Source organism: Gopherus evgoodei, chromosome 3 (assembly GCF_007399415.2).
Source record: "Gopherus evgoodei ecotype Sinaloan lineage chromosome 3, rGopEvg1_v1.p, whole genome shotgun sequence".
In the NCBI taxonomy this organism is placed as follows: Eukaryota; Metazoa; Chordata; order Testudines; family Testudinidae; genus Gopherus; species Gopherus evgoodei.
In genome coordinates, this window is record NC_044324.1 from 221,522,717 (window position 1) to 221,540,406 (window position 17,690).

At 51.5% G+C, this 17,690-nt stretch overlaps 1 protein-coding gene across 1 annotated transcript in view; it reads right to left on the minus strand.

Moving 5' to 3' along the window:
* The window catches only part of LOC115649446 (cullin-9-like), a 61,277-nt gene extending 44,583 nt beyond the window's left edge, over positions 1–16,694 (minus strand). Inside the window, 4 exon segments of the mRNA XM_030558380.1 lie at positions 1,209–1,347; positions 9,682–10,215; positions 10,686–10,840; positions 15,881–16,694. Of these exon segments, the coding sequence (XP_030414240.1) occupies positions 1,209–1,347; positions 9,682–10,215; positions 10,686–10,840; positions 15,881–16,475 (1,423 nt within the window). The 5' untranslated portion in view covers positions 16,476–16,694.
* Between the last annotated feature and the right edge of the window lie 996 nt (positions 16,695–17,690).

Sequence of the window (17,690 nt, forward strand, 5' to 3'; positions counted from 1 at the left end):
AAAAGTAGCCCTGATTATGGTCCGGAAGTTCTTACGCAGGGAGACGGTATCATCACGAGAGAGCTCGGTAACAGAAGGGCTTGCCTACATGCAGAGTGCACAGGATAAAGGTGTGATTTTAAATGAATGTATTTAAAGCTTTGCCAAAGCTGTGGGGCCACACTTATTCCAGTTTAAATCAGGTTTATTTCAGGTAAACTAGCTTGACTAGGAATAGATATAAGCTAAACTAAATTAAGCCATGTGTAAACTGAAATAAGAGCATCCCTACCAGGGTTTGCAGCGGTTTAACTTAAGCCAAAGCAAGCTGGTGTTCAGGCAAAGTTTAACAGACAGAGACATCACAAGGTCCAGCAGCTGGAGGTCAGTGATGGAGAAAGCCAAATTGGAAATAGAAGCACACTTTTCTAACAGAGAGGGTGACTGAAGACTGAAACAGCTTACTCTCTGCCACTTGGAGTCTTTACATCAAGACTGGATGTCTGTCTAAAAGATGCATCCTAGTTCAACAACAAGTTGTTGGGTTTGATGCAGGAATTACTGGGGCAATTCTCTATCCTGTGTTACGCAGGTCAGACTAGATGAAAAAGATTTTCAAAAGTGACTAAATTTTGGGTGCCTCGATTTTGGGGTGTTCAACTTAAGACACCTTAAAGGAAATTGTTGAGTATCCTGCCTAGAAAAACCAGACCTTTTAAGGTGCTTCAAGATGCACCCCCAGAAATGCAGACACCCAAAAATTAGTAAACAGCTTTTAAAACCTTAGCCTATCAAACTCCAAAAAAAGCACGCCAGTGCTTTTAAAACTTATGAACCTACATTGTTTTATTCATTCCTCTTGATGTTATATGAACCAAATTTCAGGTGGTTTCCTTTGCAGCAAGTGCCAAAATATCATAACATGCTGGTTTTAGCGGTTAGTTCAGTTTAATTATAACTAGAGTTACGTCAATGTATTAAATGACATTTTTCACCTATTGTTATCTGAGCATGTTTCCCATGTAGCTCTAAGTCATATCACTGACTGACAAGCTGTCACCCCTCATACAGAACACGCAGAATTACTTTTCTCTTTAGGAAAATCCGTAGAAGAAATTCAAGTCACTTCATACTGGAAAGGAGATGTGCCCAGTCCCAAAGCACTCCCCAGAGCATAGGGAAGCAATAGGCAGAGCATGCACATGTACATACAGTGCACATAACCTCACCTGTGGTTAGTGTCAAGTTCTCTGTCAGACTGGATACCTTCTCCTGGGCAGGACCTTCTTCAGGCTGCTCTCCAGAGCCAGTAATCTCCACCATGTGCCAGTGCACCCAGTAAGTCCGGCCTGTAGATTGCCACAAAACCTGTGGGGGAAGCAGACCCGTGTGATCAGACCTGCCACTTCCCCAGTGCCCACGCTCTATAAATAGAGAAGGGAATACGCCCGCCACTATCTCACCCATTAAGCTGTATAAACGTGGGCACGTTCTGTGGTATCCAGGACATACAATGTGGCTTAGTCAATATTGATACTGAAATCTTTGCCTTTCCTGATTTTAAACGGGTAAACTTTATTGCACTGCATTAACAAGTTCTTTTGCGTCTGTTTCCTAGGTTCTTATTTAAAAACAGCATCAGGAACTACTTACATAAGTTCTACCAGCTTTGCTTCTGCTCCTTGCTCTTGATTTATTCAGGGTATGTCTACACCGCAACTGGGAATGAGCTTCCCAGCACAGGTCAACAGACTCACGCCAGCTCTGCTCAAGCCAGGACACCACACACAGCAGCGTAGCCAGGGATAGCGGGGCAGCAAAGCCAGTGCAAAGCCACCCAGCCTCCTTGGCACATTCACGGACAGCTGGCCTAAGCCACTGTTCGTGCAACCTTGCTATTTGTGTGCAAGCTAGAGCAGGGGCCGTGCATCTGTCTACCAGAAAGCCTGCTCTCAGCTGCAGTGCAGGCACAGCCTCAGCTTACAGAATTTAAAAGCTGCTCTCCTACTAGATGTGTGTGTGACTGCACACCTAACACTAAGTGCTGAGCTAGTGACATTTTCTGCTGTACATGCTCTGCAGACACTCACCAGCTTGTCCCATCGTAGCAGACTCAAAAACAACTTCTCCCAAGCCAAGCAAAGGCCTTAGCTCTCCACAGAGATCGGTACCCGGCCAAGTTTTCAAGCACAGGATAGTGCTTTGACAAAGCTGGCATCACGTCTACAAGTCTGAACACGGTTCTGAAAGTACAGCGCCTTCTTCACACTTACAATTTCAGCCCTCCTAGGCCCCAGAAGAAAGATAACAAAAGGAGGATGAGTCAGAGTCTAGGAACTTTTTAAAGACCTTGGGGGAAAAAGTCCTTCACAAATAACATCTGACAAACCACAGGCCTGAGCCCATAAGTCAAGATTTTCACGATCAGCTGAAAGCAGAGGGAGAACTCCTAGATCACTAGAGCTGCGGGCTGGAGGACAGAGAAATGATTGGTGTGCCAGCAATCCTCCAGTTTTAACTCAAGGATTGAGAGTGTGTTATACTAGTATGGACAGGAGAGGCGGGCAGGTGCAATGGGATGACAGATTTTTAGAGAGAGTAAAGGGCCTGGAAGAAAAGGGGGACCTCCAGTGACAGAATTTCATTGTGGAGGATGGAAACTGAATGGCTGGTGGGTAAAGTCGGGCTCCGGGCAGGGAGGAGCAAGTCCACGCGGTGAAAGTTCCATGCCTGGCAAACGAGGGCTCTGCCGGAGGCCATATACAGTGACTGATCAAGTGAGGCCAGGCCATGGAATGGAGAGGTGAGGGTGTCAAGAAGGAAGGAGAAACGGTGAGGGATGGACTGTTTGTTTGTTATGGCTGGCAGAGCCTTCTCCGAGGGCTCAGACTCTGGAATTTGCTTCCCGCCTTGATCCAAAAGAGCTCAGATTTGGTGACTTCCTGGTCATGTTACAAAGACCCCCATTTGACACGGCTTCTGGAGAGGACAGAGGACACGCATCCCACAACAATCGGGGGATGGAAATAAGTTTCTGTAGGCACTGGCTGGCTGAGCTCCTGTGGGAATGCTGCTGGATTTCACTCTATTGCCTAACGAATGAGGTAGGGTGCCTAGAACCTTGTAGAGACATCTTTTTTACAGTTTCAACTCTAAATACATTGGGATGCACCCAGCCATCAACTGCACAGCAGAAATCTTATCTGGACACTGTGGCACACTCGCCAACCAGCTGGTCTCACCAGTGACAGGAAGATCGGGACAGAGCCACTGCCATTACCAGGAACTTTTATACCATTGCCAGGCCAGATGAGCGGCTACCCAGCTCTGAGCTCCCAAAGCCAGCTTCTCAGGCTCAGGGGTGGCACGGCCCGGTGCACCAAGACTGATCATGCCTGGGGCAGCCAGGACAGCTCACTGCACATCGGTGGAAGATGCTGCACACACGCCGGATAGTTGCTCTTTTCATGTGGGGAGGTCTGGAGGACTGGACACTGCTGATTCAGAGGCCACTGACTGGGTCAGGATGGTTTTTAAATCTAGCCTTCCTTGTCTTGGTCACACACAATGGCTCGTTCTCTGCCTCAAGAAAGGAGATGGTTTCAGCGAAGCTGACCGGGAGGGTTGTGAGGGCGGTGGAGGCAGCCAAGGAAGATAGCGTAACGGGCTATGCAAAACAGCGTGCTAGTCTGGGGAAGACCTGAGCTCTGGAGGAAGTTGGGCACTGACAGAGGAGGGAAGAGAACGTTCATGGTGGCCCCATGTTTTAAGCACGGGAAAAGAAAGCAGAGAGGATGGAGTAGGGTCGAGTGGGTAATGGCACAGGGTCACAGAACGGAGCTGTGGCCACATCTGGGCAGGATTCTAAAGCCCCCTCTGTGACGCTGGCAGACCAGGTGCCAGCTCATGCCAAGGCCTCGCTGAACACTGACAAAACGTAGCTGGAAAGTGGTCTGGCTCCCCTGCGGGTTGGTATAGTTACAACAGATATCAGAGTTATAGAAATGTGATTAGACTTTATGGAATGCTTGTAGGATGAATTTTACTATCTGTATGTCATGCTATAAGGCAAAACTTTGGTGTTTGCTCTGTAACTGTAAAATGTTTGTTCTGAAACGCCGTAACTCCCCAAACAGGAAAAAAAAACATCACCTAGTGCAAAATGCTGGATTCCTACAGTAGGTGTTACCTTCAGCCCGGCAGAAAGGCCTACAGAATCCAACTGGGCCATTGTGGAGCAAAGACTTTGTCCATTGCTCCCCACACACACCCACAAAGAGTTTACGTTCAGAAGCATTCATCCCATCGACTTGGACTCTGGGGGGGGCGATAAAAACCCCTGACCAGAAGAAATTGGGGTCCTTTTGTGCTGCCTGGACTCTAAGGGGCAAAGATTTCTAAGCATAAACAAGAGATCCCCATGCTGCTTGGCCTGGGTCAGCCCTAAAGGATACACACAGCTGCTTATTATAGAAGCTGACAGTTCATATTTAAATTTAAGACTAACTCATTGTTGCGCATGTTTCCTGTTTTAACCTTGTAAATAACCTTCATTTCTTTTCTTACTTAATATATCACAGACCAGGTCTATACTACAGACTTATATCAGTCTAATTACGTCACTCAGGGGCGTGAAAACTCCACACCTTGAGCAACTTAGTAACACCAGCTTAACCCCGTGTAGACAGCATGATGTTGTTAGGAGGGTTTCTCCCATTGACACAGTTACCGCCTCTCGCAGAGGTGGATTAATGACAGCGACAGGAGACGCTCTCTCGTTGGTGTAGAAGCGTCTTCACTTAAGCACTATGGTGGCACATCTGTGCCAGTGCAGTGTTTTAAGTAGACCTGCCCTAAGTTAGTTTGTTGACTACAGACCCAGTCTTGGGTTTGAAATCTAAATACAACTGACCTGGGCAAGTGACTGGTCCTTGGGGACTGGGAGTGACCCAAAAATGGTTGCAATTTTTGGTGTAAAGTGACTATCACAGAGACAAGCTTGCCTGGGTGGTGAGGTAGATCGGAATGCCCCAGGGGACTGTCTGTGACTCCATGGTAAGCTGTTACAGGACCTGCAAAGTTTACATTTGTTACTTGGTTGGTGAAATCTAATTACACAACTCACAACTAGTTTGGGGTTTGTGCCCTGAGGTTGCTATTCTCACTTGTGAGCCACTCCCGACAGCATGGCACCATCTACCATGGCTTTTGGTTCCTAAACACAGTGGAAAGCATGTTTAAGCACTTCTCGCTAACTCTGTTTGGCTGCAGACACACCATGCTTTGCAACACATTCCAATCTCCACTGGGACCTTAGCCAGAACACCCATGGGAACAGGGGTGGGCAAACCAAGTGATCTCTTGCTAACTGGAACCGCATCCAAACACCATTCCTAAGTATGGTCCAAGGCCAAGTGAGGAAACCACTGCGGAACGGAATGGGAAAACGGAGTGGGAAGAGTGGCCACAGAATACTGATTACAAGTGCAGTCTGGGACAGGAAGGGCAATACTGGGTGTGAGGTAATATGGTCTGCTCAGCTGACAATGCTACAGCACAAGACAGATGCATGAAATGTGCAAACAAACCCCAGATGGCAAGCCGAGCAATGAACATCATGAATACACACACAACCCACAGGCCAGTCGTCGCACAGGGTGGAGAGAGCTGATTGATCTATGGTGGGGAGAAGGGAGAGTCTGGTAGGGAGCGTGGCCAGGAGATCCATGGAACGGAAGTGGGTGTGGTCAGGGCTCAAAGTTCCCCAACACCCACGGGTCCAGGTGAAAATCTCCTGACTCTCAGCCCTGCAGTCTGAAGGAACAAGCATTAGGTGCTGGCTATTCTGCACCCTATTTAACAGGGGTACAGTCGGGTCAATCTCCCAACAGATCACAGCCATTCAGGACCCTGTCTCCTTGCAACTCCCAGCTCCCATTGAAACTTGCACTTCCCCCAACACTGCAGTCACTCCTTCCATCTCCACTCCCCGAGCTCAGCTTCCCCCACTAAGGAGCGGAGCGAGGGCACCAGCCTTCCTCTCCCAACACCCCACATCCCTCTTCAAACGGCAGCGACTGAGTGAGACCAACACTGCATCTGACTTTGTTCTCCCCTCCCTCCATGATGCCGTCATCTACTGCCCACGGGAACGTTCCAACCACCTTTCTTTCTGGCCTGGACTCCTAGCACCTTCTCTTTTGCGTGCCACAATCCCACCCTTCTGGCCTCTAGCCACCGACCTCCCTGACCACAGCCTAGGAGCAGCTCTCCCACCCACCAAAACGGGCACCAGTCTGATCTGCTCCCCTCGGGCCCTTCCCTCACTGAGGCTCCTGTGCCTGGCCAGCGTCTCAGCTCCAACACAGCCTGCTGCGCCCTCTACTTGTCCCGCTACCCAGCGGCCTCTGACTTCCCCCAGCACTGCCAGGACTTCTCAGCTTTCCACCCTCTCCAGTGACAGTCACTGACTCTCCACAATCACCCAGCTCAAAGATCCCCACCCCTGCCCTAGCCCCACCATCCACTTCCTCAGCTCCCGCTGCTGCACAGTGGAGGGCCTCTAGCACATGTCCCAGCCCCAGGAAGACTTGCTCCGCTGCAAATGGCCTTTCCTATGGCTCTGCCCTTAGCGTGCACCATGCTCACCAACCGGCCACCTTCAGCTCCCTCCTATCCCCCTCCTCCTGGGATCCTCCTAACTTCTGCGGGAAGAAAACTAGCAAGATCCAAGTGGAACTCCATCTCTCTGCCGCCCAGTCCTCACTTCCCTTTCCCCTCTGCCTCTCACCACCACTCCCTCTCATGGCCCCAATCACTGAACTTGACAGCACATCTTCTCTCTTCCTGCAGCCCCTCTACCCTGCCCCTGTGACCCTATCCCACCCTGATCCCCCTCACCTCCGGCTCATTCCCCTCCCAGGACAACCATGCTTTAGTCTCTCCCACCTTTAAAAAAAATAAAAAACCCTTGATCTCCTTTACCTCAACCACTATCCCTCTCAGGGCATCAGCACAAACTGAATTTACTAACAGATTAAGTAAGTGATCCCTCAATTCGAGGATGATCTCTATCGTGGAATTATATATGGGTCCTGAGATGACTCAAGAGTCTGATCCCAGACCCACAAATATACCTGCAGTAGGTACAGACATTTCGTGGCAGGCCAGTTGCCTGCTGGCAGAAAGTTCTTTCTTTTTCCTTCCTTCTCTCTCTTTTCAGCTTCAAGGCCCAGGCACTTCTCCTCAAAGCAGGCCACTGCCTGATGAAGGAAATGGCACCACTAGGATCGGTTAGTGGCTTGTTCCTTCCAGCTTGTGATGTCCACATCAGTTTTCATAAGATCCACTTTCTGTGTGTCTTTGTAGCATTTTCTCTGACCACCGCGGGATCTCTGGCCACGGGTGAGCTGAGAGTAGAGGGCTTGTTTTGGGAGGCAAGAGTCTGGCATTTTGCACACAATGCCCGGCTCAGCAAAGTCAGTGCATGAGGATCATTGCTTCAATGCTGGTGACATTGTCTTCAGCGAGGATGCTGGCGTTGGAGCAGCGATCTTCCCACTTGACACGAAGGATCTTCCAGAGGCATCGTTGGTGGTACCTCTCCAAGCTCTTGAGGTGCTGTCGACAGGTCATCCAGGTTTCGCATCCATAGTGAAGTGTAGGAACAACAATTGCCTTCTAGACCTGGATCTTGGTGTCCTGCCGTAGGTCATGGTCCATGAAAACGCGTTGGAACAATTTCCCAAAGGAAGCACTTGCGCACTGGATCCTGTGCTGGATCTCACTGTCGATTTTTGAGTTTTGAGAAAGTTGGCTACCGAAGTAGCAAAAGTGCTCAACTGTCTCCAAAGTTTGACCCTCGATGGTGATTTGTGGTGGGTCATGTGCAAGGCCTAAGGCAAGTTGATGGAACACTTTAGTCTTCCCAATAGTGAGTGTGAGTCCTAGGCTTTGGTAAGCTAGTGCAAGAAAATCCAGTATGGACTAAGGTCATTCTCAGTGTGCGTGAGGATGACACAGTCATCAGTAATGGATGCCCTGAAGACTTTAGACTTTGAGGAGACATTGAAGATTAAAGATCCTCCCATCCATTCTGTATTGAATGTCAGCTCCATTGGGGAGGTGGTCTTTAACGAGAACAAACATGATTGTTAAATAGATGGAGAACAGGGTTGGGACGATAATGTAACCTTGCTAAACCACAGTTTTGATGACAAAAGGTTCCATCTCAAAGCCATTTCAGAGAACCGTGGCAGTTATCTGATCATGGAGAACCCTTACGACCTTCAGAAATTTTGGAGAGCAGCTAAATCTAGCCAGCACCTTCCACAGGGATTCGTGATTGACAGAGTCAAAGGCCTTTGTCAAATCGATGAAAGCCATGTACAGGTTCTGACTTTGCACTCAAGACTTTTCCTGGATTTGGTGGGCAACACAGATCATGTCGGTTGTCCCACAGGATGTCTAAAAACCACACTGAGATTCTGGCAATATTTCCTCAGCAAGGCGAAGTAATGGGTTTAAGAGGATACAGGCAAGAATCTTCCCTGCTGTAGATAGCAAGGCAATGCCTCGATAGTTTCCACACTCCGACTTATCTCTTTCCTTAAAGATTGTAACAATGTTAGCACTTCTCAAGTCTTCTGGAATCTTCTCATTATACCAGATATGAAGAAAAAGTTTGTGGCGCTTCCCTACCAATTCTTCACCTCCAAACTTGTAGACTTCAGGCCCTGCTGCCTTGTTGTTCCTAGTTTGCATAATGGCTTGTGTTACTTCTTCTGGGGGTAGGGGGATGGATCAGCAAGAAATTCTCTTTCATGTCGTTGAGGTATAGATTCAGCAGTGGCATCACAGAAAGTTGACTCATGGTTCAGGACTAACTCAAAATGCTCCTTCCATCTGGCTTTGATGGCTTCGCTCTTCTTAAAATACGTTGATCCGTCTTGGCCTCAGAGTGGTGTGGGTGGAGCATGGACCATAAATGGCCCTTATTGCCTGAAAAAGACTCATGTCATGTTTATCAGCGTAAAGCTCAATCTCCTTGGTCTTTTCTCGCCACCACTTATTTCTGATGACACAGATTTTCCTTAGGGCTTCAGCCTTGAGTTGCTTGAATGACTCTTTCTTCGGCTGGTGTGATATGCTGTTTTGCTACATGCAATGAGCTTGTCTCTTCTTGTCAAGCAAGCCCTGAATCTCAGCATCGTTCTCATCAACCAATCTTGGTGATGGTAGGTGACATATCCAATGGACTCAGCACATGCTGAGAATGGCAGTTTTGAATCCCACAAATTTTCATCATCATCATCAGCTGTAGGCATAGCGGCAAACTTCTCTTGGAGACGCTACTTAAGCTTCTCCCGAGTCAGGTGGGCTCTGTCTGCAGCTCTGACCTTGCACCAAACACATGCTGCTCTCCGCACGCATAGTGTGAAGGGAGCCCCCCAGACCGCACTCTCACTTGCAGCTGGCTCTCCTAAACCGGAAGTGTGAGGATGAAAAACCTGTTCACCCTCGGCCAGGGGAGCACAGCCTGTTTGCGGATCAAAGGAAGCCACCTACAAAGAGTCCAAGCCGAACACCAGGGACTGGGGCTCTCAGGGGAAGGGAGGATGGGAAGCAATGCCACTTGCAGTGTTTCACCTTCCTCCCTTACTCTGTGCCAGTCCCACACTCCTCCATTCCTCGGGCACTCACCTGCACAGGGGGCATGCCGTTATTGCTCTGGCGAAACTCGCCCTCGTCCCCAGCGCTGATCTCCTCATAGTCCTCCAGCATGCGCACCCTCATCCCCGGCTTGAGGGTCTCCTGCACGTACTCCACGTAGCTGCTGCGCCTGGCGAAGTCAGACAAAGTCAGGAACCCGGGGCCCTGCTTTTTGCACGGCGAGGGCTTTGGCATGACCAGAGGCACCTGAACGGAGGTGCAGGCAGGAGCCTTGTGCTGGAAGATGGAGCGGACGACCCGCGGCTGCCCCTCCTGCAGGGACAGCAGCTCCATCCTCTGGCTGCGGTCCCAGCCCATCACCCGCACCAGCTCGGAGATGAGATTGGCCATGGCCATGCTGAACTCGAACTCCCGCTGCATGCGGCTCCTCTCCCCGACATGAGCGCAGGGCACGGCGCAGTCCTGCCGCTCCCCGCCCAGCTCCGTGCTGCTGTTGAGCTTGTCCACGAGAGAGGTGACGCACAGATAGCGCTTCACCAGCGAGAACAGCAGCTTCCCGGGGATCTGCAACAGACACGGTGTCAGAGCCACGGTACCAGAGCTCCCCACCCACTCCCCTGCCTGCCCACCCCTGTTCTGGAGCATCGCTACCGAACCCCAACAGGCCTCCGCCACCCTGCCCACCCCTCCCCTCCCCCATCCTTAACAGGCCTCTGGGCCAACCCTCCCCACAACCTCCCCGTCCTTCCCACCCTGAGCCAACTCTCCCCCATCCTCCCCACTCTGAGCCAACCGTCCCCCATCTGCCCCACCCTGAGCCAACCCTCCTCTCCCCCATCCCTAACAGGCCTCTGAGCCAACCCTCCCCCAACCTACCCACCCTGAGCCATCCCTCCCCTCCCCAATAGGCCTCTGAGCTCTCTCTCCTGTCACCACACCGTCCATCTCCACACCAGACAGGTCTCCAAGCCCCCTGCCCAGTGAAACCCCCTGCTCCTGTGCCCCTCCCCTGGGCGAGCCAGGCCTGCGGGTACCTGGGGCAGGTGGATCCCCTCGAAGGACATGCAGTGCTCTTCGGAGGACGTGGTCTCTGCAAACAGCTCCAGGAGGGTGTAGCGACTGTCGAAGTCCATGTGCTGCTCAATGCCGTCCTGCTGGCTCAGGGACAGGAGAACGTAGGCCCGACTCCCTGCAGCAGCGACACACACCAGCTGAGTGCTTTCCCTCCCACCTGCCCCTCAGGAGCATCTCAACCTTCCCAGCACCTGCGCCCTGTCCTCTCTCCATTTCTCCCAGCTGCCCATCAGGAGCATCTCAACCTTCCTGGCACCCGCGCCCTGTCCTCTCTCCATTTCTCCCAGCTGCCCATCAGGAGCATCTCAATCTTCCTGGCACCCGCGCCCTGTCCTCTCTCCATTTCTCCCAGCTGCCCATCAGGAGCATCTCAATCTTCCTGGCACCCGCGCCCTGTCCTCTCTCCATTTCTCCCAGCTGTCCATCAGGAGCATCTCAATCTTCCTGGCACCCGCGCCCTGTCCTCTCTCCATTTCTCCCAGCTGCCCCTCAGGCAGGTCTCTGCCCCAGAAAGGGGAATCAGCCACATAAAGCCAAACACCACCCCCTGACCACCTATCCCCCTTGGACAACTTAAACCTGTCCCCCCTCCCCTAGACCCTTCCAACCACCACCCAGCCACTAAACAACCAACCAAAACATAGGGCTATCACTGCACGGGAGCGTTCCCAAGGCCTGCAGTACCCCAGGCTTTTCCCACAGCAAGAGGCCGAGTCCTCGTCTGGGGAGAAGAGTCAATGAGAGCCACGGAGTTTACTGCCCCCCACCCCCCGAAGTGAAACAAAAAGCAATTAGTGAAAGCTAGATTGCAGCCATGAGCTGGGAGCACCTGCCCACACTTGCTGGTGACCCTGCAAAGTAAAATACAAAGCTTGTGCTTTTGTTTTGCTGCTTTCTGACGGCAAAAGAAGCCCAACCCTGCTGTTCCTCTCTCCCAAAACAGCCTGTCCCCCTCGGGTTTGGCATTAGGGAGCTGAGCCCTGTCAGTTGCGGGACTGACTGAAGAATGAGTGAAATGGGAACTTGGGAGTGCAAACTGCACCAGTCGAGAAGGGAAAACAGCATCACTATTAAAGCTCCCTGGAAACATCTCACTCGAATGACAAGGAGCATTGCAAAGCCCCCTGCCTGCCAGATTCAATGCCCATGCCTCTGCGTTGAGAGCTCACCCCACACAAGCTCTCAGACATCCAGCAGGTCCTCCAGAAAACATGAAATGTACATGCCTTGTATCATAAGGAGAAAATAAAACAAACCGCGGAAAACCCCTGATTTTGGAAAAAGCCCTTTCAGGCCCCTTTTGTCATCAGAGACAACCCGAAAGGCACAAGCGCGGTTTTTTAAAACCCTTTGCAAGTTGCCTTGCAGGTGCTGTTGGGATTTGATCACCCTGTATTGATGGGCCCATAATTTTCTGACCAGGTTCCTTTGGGGCTGCCACGTGCCACGCTTGGCACTTCCCGAGGGTGTGTGTAAAGTCTGCGCACAGCCCCTGCAGCTGGTGAAGACGAGCTCAGAACACGAAGAAAGTCTTTGCACACTAATAACCCAAGACAGCAAAGGCAGATTACAGATGTGCCCCCTCTTTGTGGGATCGCCCCTTGAGCGTGGTAGAAAAGTCAGGCGGTTTTAAGCTATCCAAATATCATCATGGCAGATGTAAGGATTTGAGATGCTCTGATGCAGCACCAGCACTGCTCCCTGCCTGCCCCAACCGGGGTCTCCACTGCCTCTGGACAGCCCAGGAAGGAAGGGGGAATCTCAATTCAAGCACACTGCAAAATCCCCCTCAAATGGCTAATTAAAGACCCACACTTGTTTCCACTGATATCAATGGGAGCAGGATTAGATCTGAGGGGTCTGGCTACATCTTACACTGACAGAGCTCATTACTCAATAAACTCTCATTGAACTGAGCTGAAGGACCCCCGTGTGCTTTTCCCTGACTCCATCACTCACTACCCTGGGCCTCTCCGTACCAGGCCCATTCCCTGACATGCAGTTGCAAGCCCCGGAACAACCTCATCAAGGCTGTGTCCATTCAGTTCTCTCCCAGCTAGAAGCCCAATCACCCCCTGCCACTAACCAGGCAGCTGCCAGATGGCCTCCCAGACATGGAAGCGAGACACATACCTGTACATCAAGAGGGCAAGGGTTAGTGGGAGTGGTGGTGTTAACACGCACATTCTGGACAGCTGCTCTACAGAATTTGCAGAGCTCTGCACCAATATTTTTTTAGTCACAGCCAAGCAGCTCTCACCCCCACCACACCCAGCCCTGCGCAGTGCCACATCTCTTTACACCCAGTCAGTCCGTTAGACTGGAAACTCACTGGGCAGGGAACTCTTCCTGTTTCATTGTCTTTAGAGCATCGAGCACAGCTCTGATGGCATTTCACCAGATATATTGACCTGCACCAATACAGAGTAGGTGGAAGATTGCTCCCCACTATGTTCATTTGCCTTCAGGGACCCCTGGAAGGTGGGGACTGGGATGAAGCAAAAGTGGGAAACCTTGGCTAATTCTGAAGCATCCTCTTGAAACACCCGCTAGCATAGTGTCCCTTTGCCAGGCAGAAAGGCAGCAAGAAAATCTGAGCCTGGTCCCCAGGCCTGAACTGCTCTTTGCAAGGGCTAGAACTTGGCATTATGCACAGGATCAGTGGGTGCTGGAGGAAGCATTAGGCACAATGTGCCAGTGGTATCCTCCTCTGTCATGTTACCGTGCCGGGCACCTACCTCTCTTCTGTGCCTATACACTGGTGTCCAGATACCATGTCAAGGGGTACCCTGCCCGTCCTGTGCCAACAACACCTACTACTAGTTTTAGGGCAGGAGAAATGACTCCAGCTGGGAAAGGAGCCCGCTCTCTTTTTGGGGAGCTTGGGTGCTAGCAGCAGGCGTTTCTCCTTCTCTGCAGGTCTGCTCCAGCTCACAAAGGTGCCCTCGGAGAGCTACTGCCCTGAGATTTGAGAGGTCACAGCTGACCTGATGTAGGAGCCCCTTTCTCATTCACAGAGCCACAGCTGGCATCAGACTACAGCATTAGGAGCCAGAGACCTCACTGAGCATTTCACTGCAGCCATCAATGAGCCATTAGGAAAACTTTACAGTGGATTTCACTTTGGCTCATCCATGATCAGGCTGGACCAGGCTGTGATAGCTCTGAAGAGAGAGAGGTTTGTATGGATGAGGCCAGTGCTTCAAAATGTTTGCTTGAAGACTCTGATCCCTGACCCTTTGGAAATAGACTGTCTAGTTCTGGGACCTGGACGTACTGCAGCTTGTCCCGGGTAACTCATCAGAGCTGGTCTATTTAAACTCCTGCCCAAGCATCTCTGGGGAAACACTTGTCTTGTGGCGTAGGAGGTTCCCCCTGCACAGTCTAATTCCAGAGCGCTCGGCTCAAAGCCCTCACGTGGCAATAGCCTCTCCTGGGTCTCCTGCTCAGAACCAGGCAGCTCTCCCCTCTTGGGAGGATCGCTGAGAACCAGGCTGCCCTCCCCTCTTGGGAGGATCACTCAGAACTAAGAGAAGGGGCTTGTTTTACTGCTGTGCAGCTTCTTAGGCTCTTATCACCCCCCAGCCCTGCATGAGAGGGGTTGAGTCTCTCTCCATCTGCCTGTTCAGCACTATTACTGTACCCTGGCCAGATCAAACTGCACAGGACCAGACGCTGCCCTCCTACTAGAGCTAGCTGTCAACCCCCCTTGCCTGAAGGGGTCACAGAGGAACAAGAGAGAGACAAAGACAGCGACAGGCTGGCTGTGGCTACAAGAATGGGTCCACTTGCCAGGGCTGAGTTCTTGAGGGGCTGCAGCTGGAGATGGATTAGATAGTATCTTTGACTGGACCAGCTTATCAGCTGCTCTCACGCCCAGAGACAGACCAAATGTGCCACAAAAATTAAAGTCTATGGAAAGAAGGGAAAGGAAGACGGGAAGGAGAGGCAAGGAACTCAGTAGGGTGGGAACTCCCCTGCTGCTTGGTGCTTTGTTAGGAACACCGGAGCTCTGCAGACATAGTTGGGGCTGGGCATGAAGGAAGCTTTGCCGCTTGGTTACCGAGGATAGGTCTGCATTTAAAACGCTGCATCAGCACGGCTGCACCAATGCTGCTGCACCCCTGTAGGGTTAAGTGAAGACTCTCCTACACCAACAAGAGAGAGTGCTCCAGTCAGTGCAGTCCACCTCCCCAAGAGGCGGTAGCTGCCCCACTGACATAAGGCTGCCTACACAGGAGTTAGGTTGATAGAAAATCGCTCGGGAGGTGGACATAGGTCTGTAGTGTAGACCTGGCCTTAGTCACTGCCAGCAAGAACTGTCCTTGGGGAATGGGAGGCAGGATGAGCCAAAAAAAACTTCAAAAGAAGAGGGGCAGACAGGGAAACCACCAGGCTCTTCCAAGGAGCACACAGAAAATCCACATCCCTGAGCCATGGGCTAACAAGAGGCTCGGAAATGTTTTTAGCATCAAGTTTTATCTTATAAAATAGGATAAACGGCAAGCGGGAAATGAAGATTCTGTGTAAGCTCCCAAACTCCGCTGGGATTCTCCAAGGAGCACCAGGTAACACAGAAACATAGGCTTCAGAGTCCAGAATGCTGCTCTAGGCTGCCTGGGCCAGCATCGTAGATGGGCCTGGGGCCTGGCTCTTCAGTACCCACAGCAGACGAAAGACTGGAACTAAACCCATGTCTCCCACAGCAGTGCAGTCCCCGTGCCTTGTCCTCAGCATCTCACTCTGCTCACTGCTTGGCCTCATTCCTCCCAGGAAATTCTGTTGAGTTTGCTGGCCTTGGAAGCGTCTGGAGATCAATTATGGGACTTCTCTCTCCTTAGGAGGCACCTTGAAACACATTCAGGCCTCTGAGTTCTACATTCTGCTGGGCAACCTTGAGATGTGTGAGTCAGGCCCTCACGACCCAGTCAGATTCTCAGAGTACTGAGCCCACATACTAGAAAAGTTCCCAGCCTCAACTCCTCCCCCGCCACCCAGAAGAGGACTGGGTCCCCAAGAAGATCCTGCTGCCTGGGGGAACCCAGCTCCAATCTGTTCCCCTTCCCAGAGAGCTCCAGGATCCCCCCAGTACACCGTGCTCAGCAGTTGGGCCTGGCCCAGCCATTCTCTGGGGCTCCTGGCCAGGAGATCTCACCTGCGTCGTGTGAAGCCAGGGCCCTCAGCATCTTGCCGGCGCTGCGGCGGATTTGCTTCTCCTCATTACACAGCATCTTCATCAGCAGGTCCAGGGCCCCGGTCTCCTTGAAGACGCCCGTCAGAGAACCAATGCTGGCGTAGGCGCTCAGCACGTGGATGGTGTTGAGGATGGAGGACTCTGGGCCCGTGGGCCCAGCCATCTGCCGGCTAGCCCGTTGCACCAGGTTCCTGACGTCAGCCTTCATCTCCAGCAGCGAGGCCTCGTCCAGCGTGACGTCCGGAGGGAACGTGCTGGGCGCCTTCTCCTCCTTCACCCGCTGCCCCTCGGGCTTCCTCTTGCCCAGCAGCGTCGGGCAGTTGGCATAAACCTCCTCTGCTGACATCCACATTAGGATGTTCTCCGCTTTGTTCTCTGCCGAAGAGGCATTGGTGCTGCTCCCCGGGCCCTCCTCCAAGCTGAGGATGCTCCAGCGAATCAGGTACTCGGTGTGGCCATCATGGCCTCGGCGCTGCCGGATCAGCTCCTCGGGGTGGGCCTGCAGCTTGGGCCCCAGGTGCACGAGCAGGTTTCCATTCCTCCTCTCACCCACCATGACGGGGAACGTCTGCGCAGAGAGAGAGAGACAGGAGCAGGTTATGATCCGCCTAGGAACCCCGGTCGAGAGCTCAGGGAGAGAGCTCTCCAAGGAAGAACCTCTGGGACCCAGCTGGTGGGGGGGACTAGAGATGGAGAGCTCTGCGGGTTCTGCCTCCAGCCCTGCCACCGACCTGCTGTGTCACCTTAAGCAAGTCACCACCTCTGTTTTCCCTCCCACACTTGATCTGTCTTGTGTGCTTGGACTGTAAATTCTTTAGCGCAGAGACAGCCACTCACTGTGTTTGTACAGCAAATAGCTTAATATCCACCATCGTTCCCCAAAGGGAAAAGTCATTCACAGAATCTCCTAGGTTCAATACACATACAGTGAATAAATCAAGTCGCACTGACCCAGTCATTTCCTAAACTGCATGCAAACTGTCTGAGTTTTCCTGGTACTGAATGGGAAGGTTCCCCAGAGCCAGACTAAGAAACTATCATCTCACATGGAGGCAAGTACTATGGACATGATACCTTGGAACATGCGAACCAAGAAACTAAATTTGCTTTTCTGTTGCCATTCCTGCATTTCAAGCTCCTCTCTGGTTTGCAGCCTTATTTATGGCTGGGGGCCAATAACCAGACTGTCAGCAGGAAACTTCCTATCAATATGAACAAAGGTCCTAATGACATGCGCTGTCCGTAGCACTGTTCTCAATGATCCTGCGGACTAGACTGCATGTAAAGCACCAATCTCTGTACTATTCATGATGCTGGGTTACATTCATTTACTCGAGCTTTTGTGGGTGAATATCCACTTTGTCAAATGCATGTCACATTCACTCACGATAGCTCATGGTCCAAAACATCTGTTAATCTGTAAGGTGCTACAGGACCCTTTGCTGCTTTTACAGATCCAGACTAACACGGCTACCCCTCTGATACTTGACAATCATTTACATGGCAAGAGAGACTAATGGAGTCCATGTGGCAGACAGTGGGGAGGAATAAATAGATGCTGCCTCAATCATTTACCCACATGGCCAAGGGAGCTGGTAACAAGTAGAAACATTGTGCAGCTTAAGCTGAATCTGGATCAGTTCTCTGAGTCACTGTCTACAAGTAGATATCATACAAGGAACGAATCATCCTTCCTACAATTAGAGGGAGGTCTCTGCATGTAAAGGAGGGCTATACTGAGATGCAGAGGGAGGGCACATCCAGACCTAAA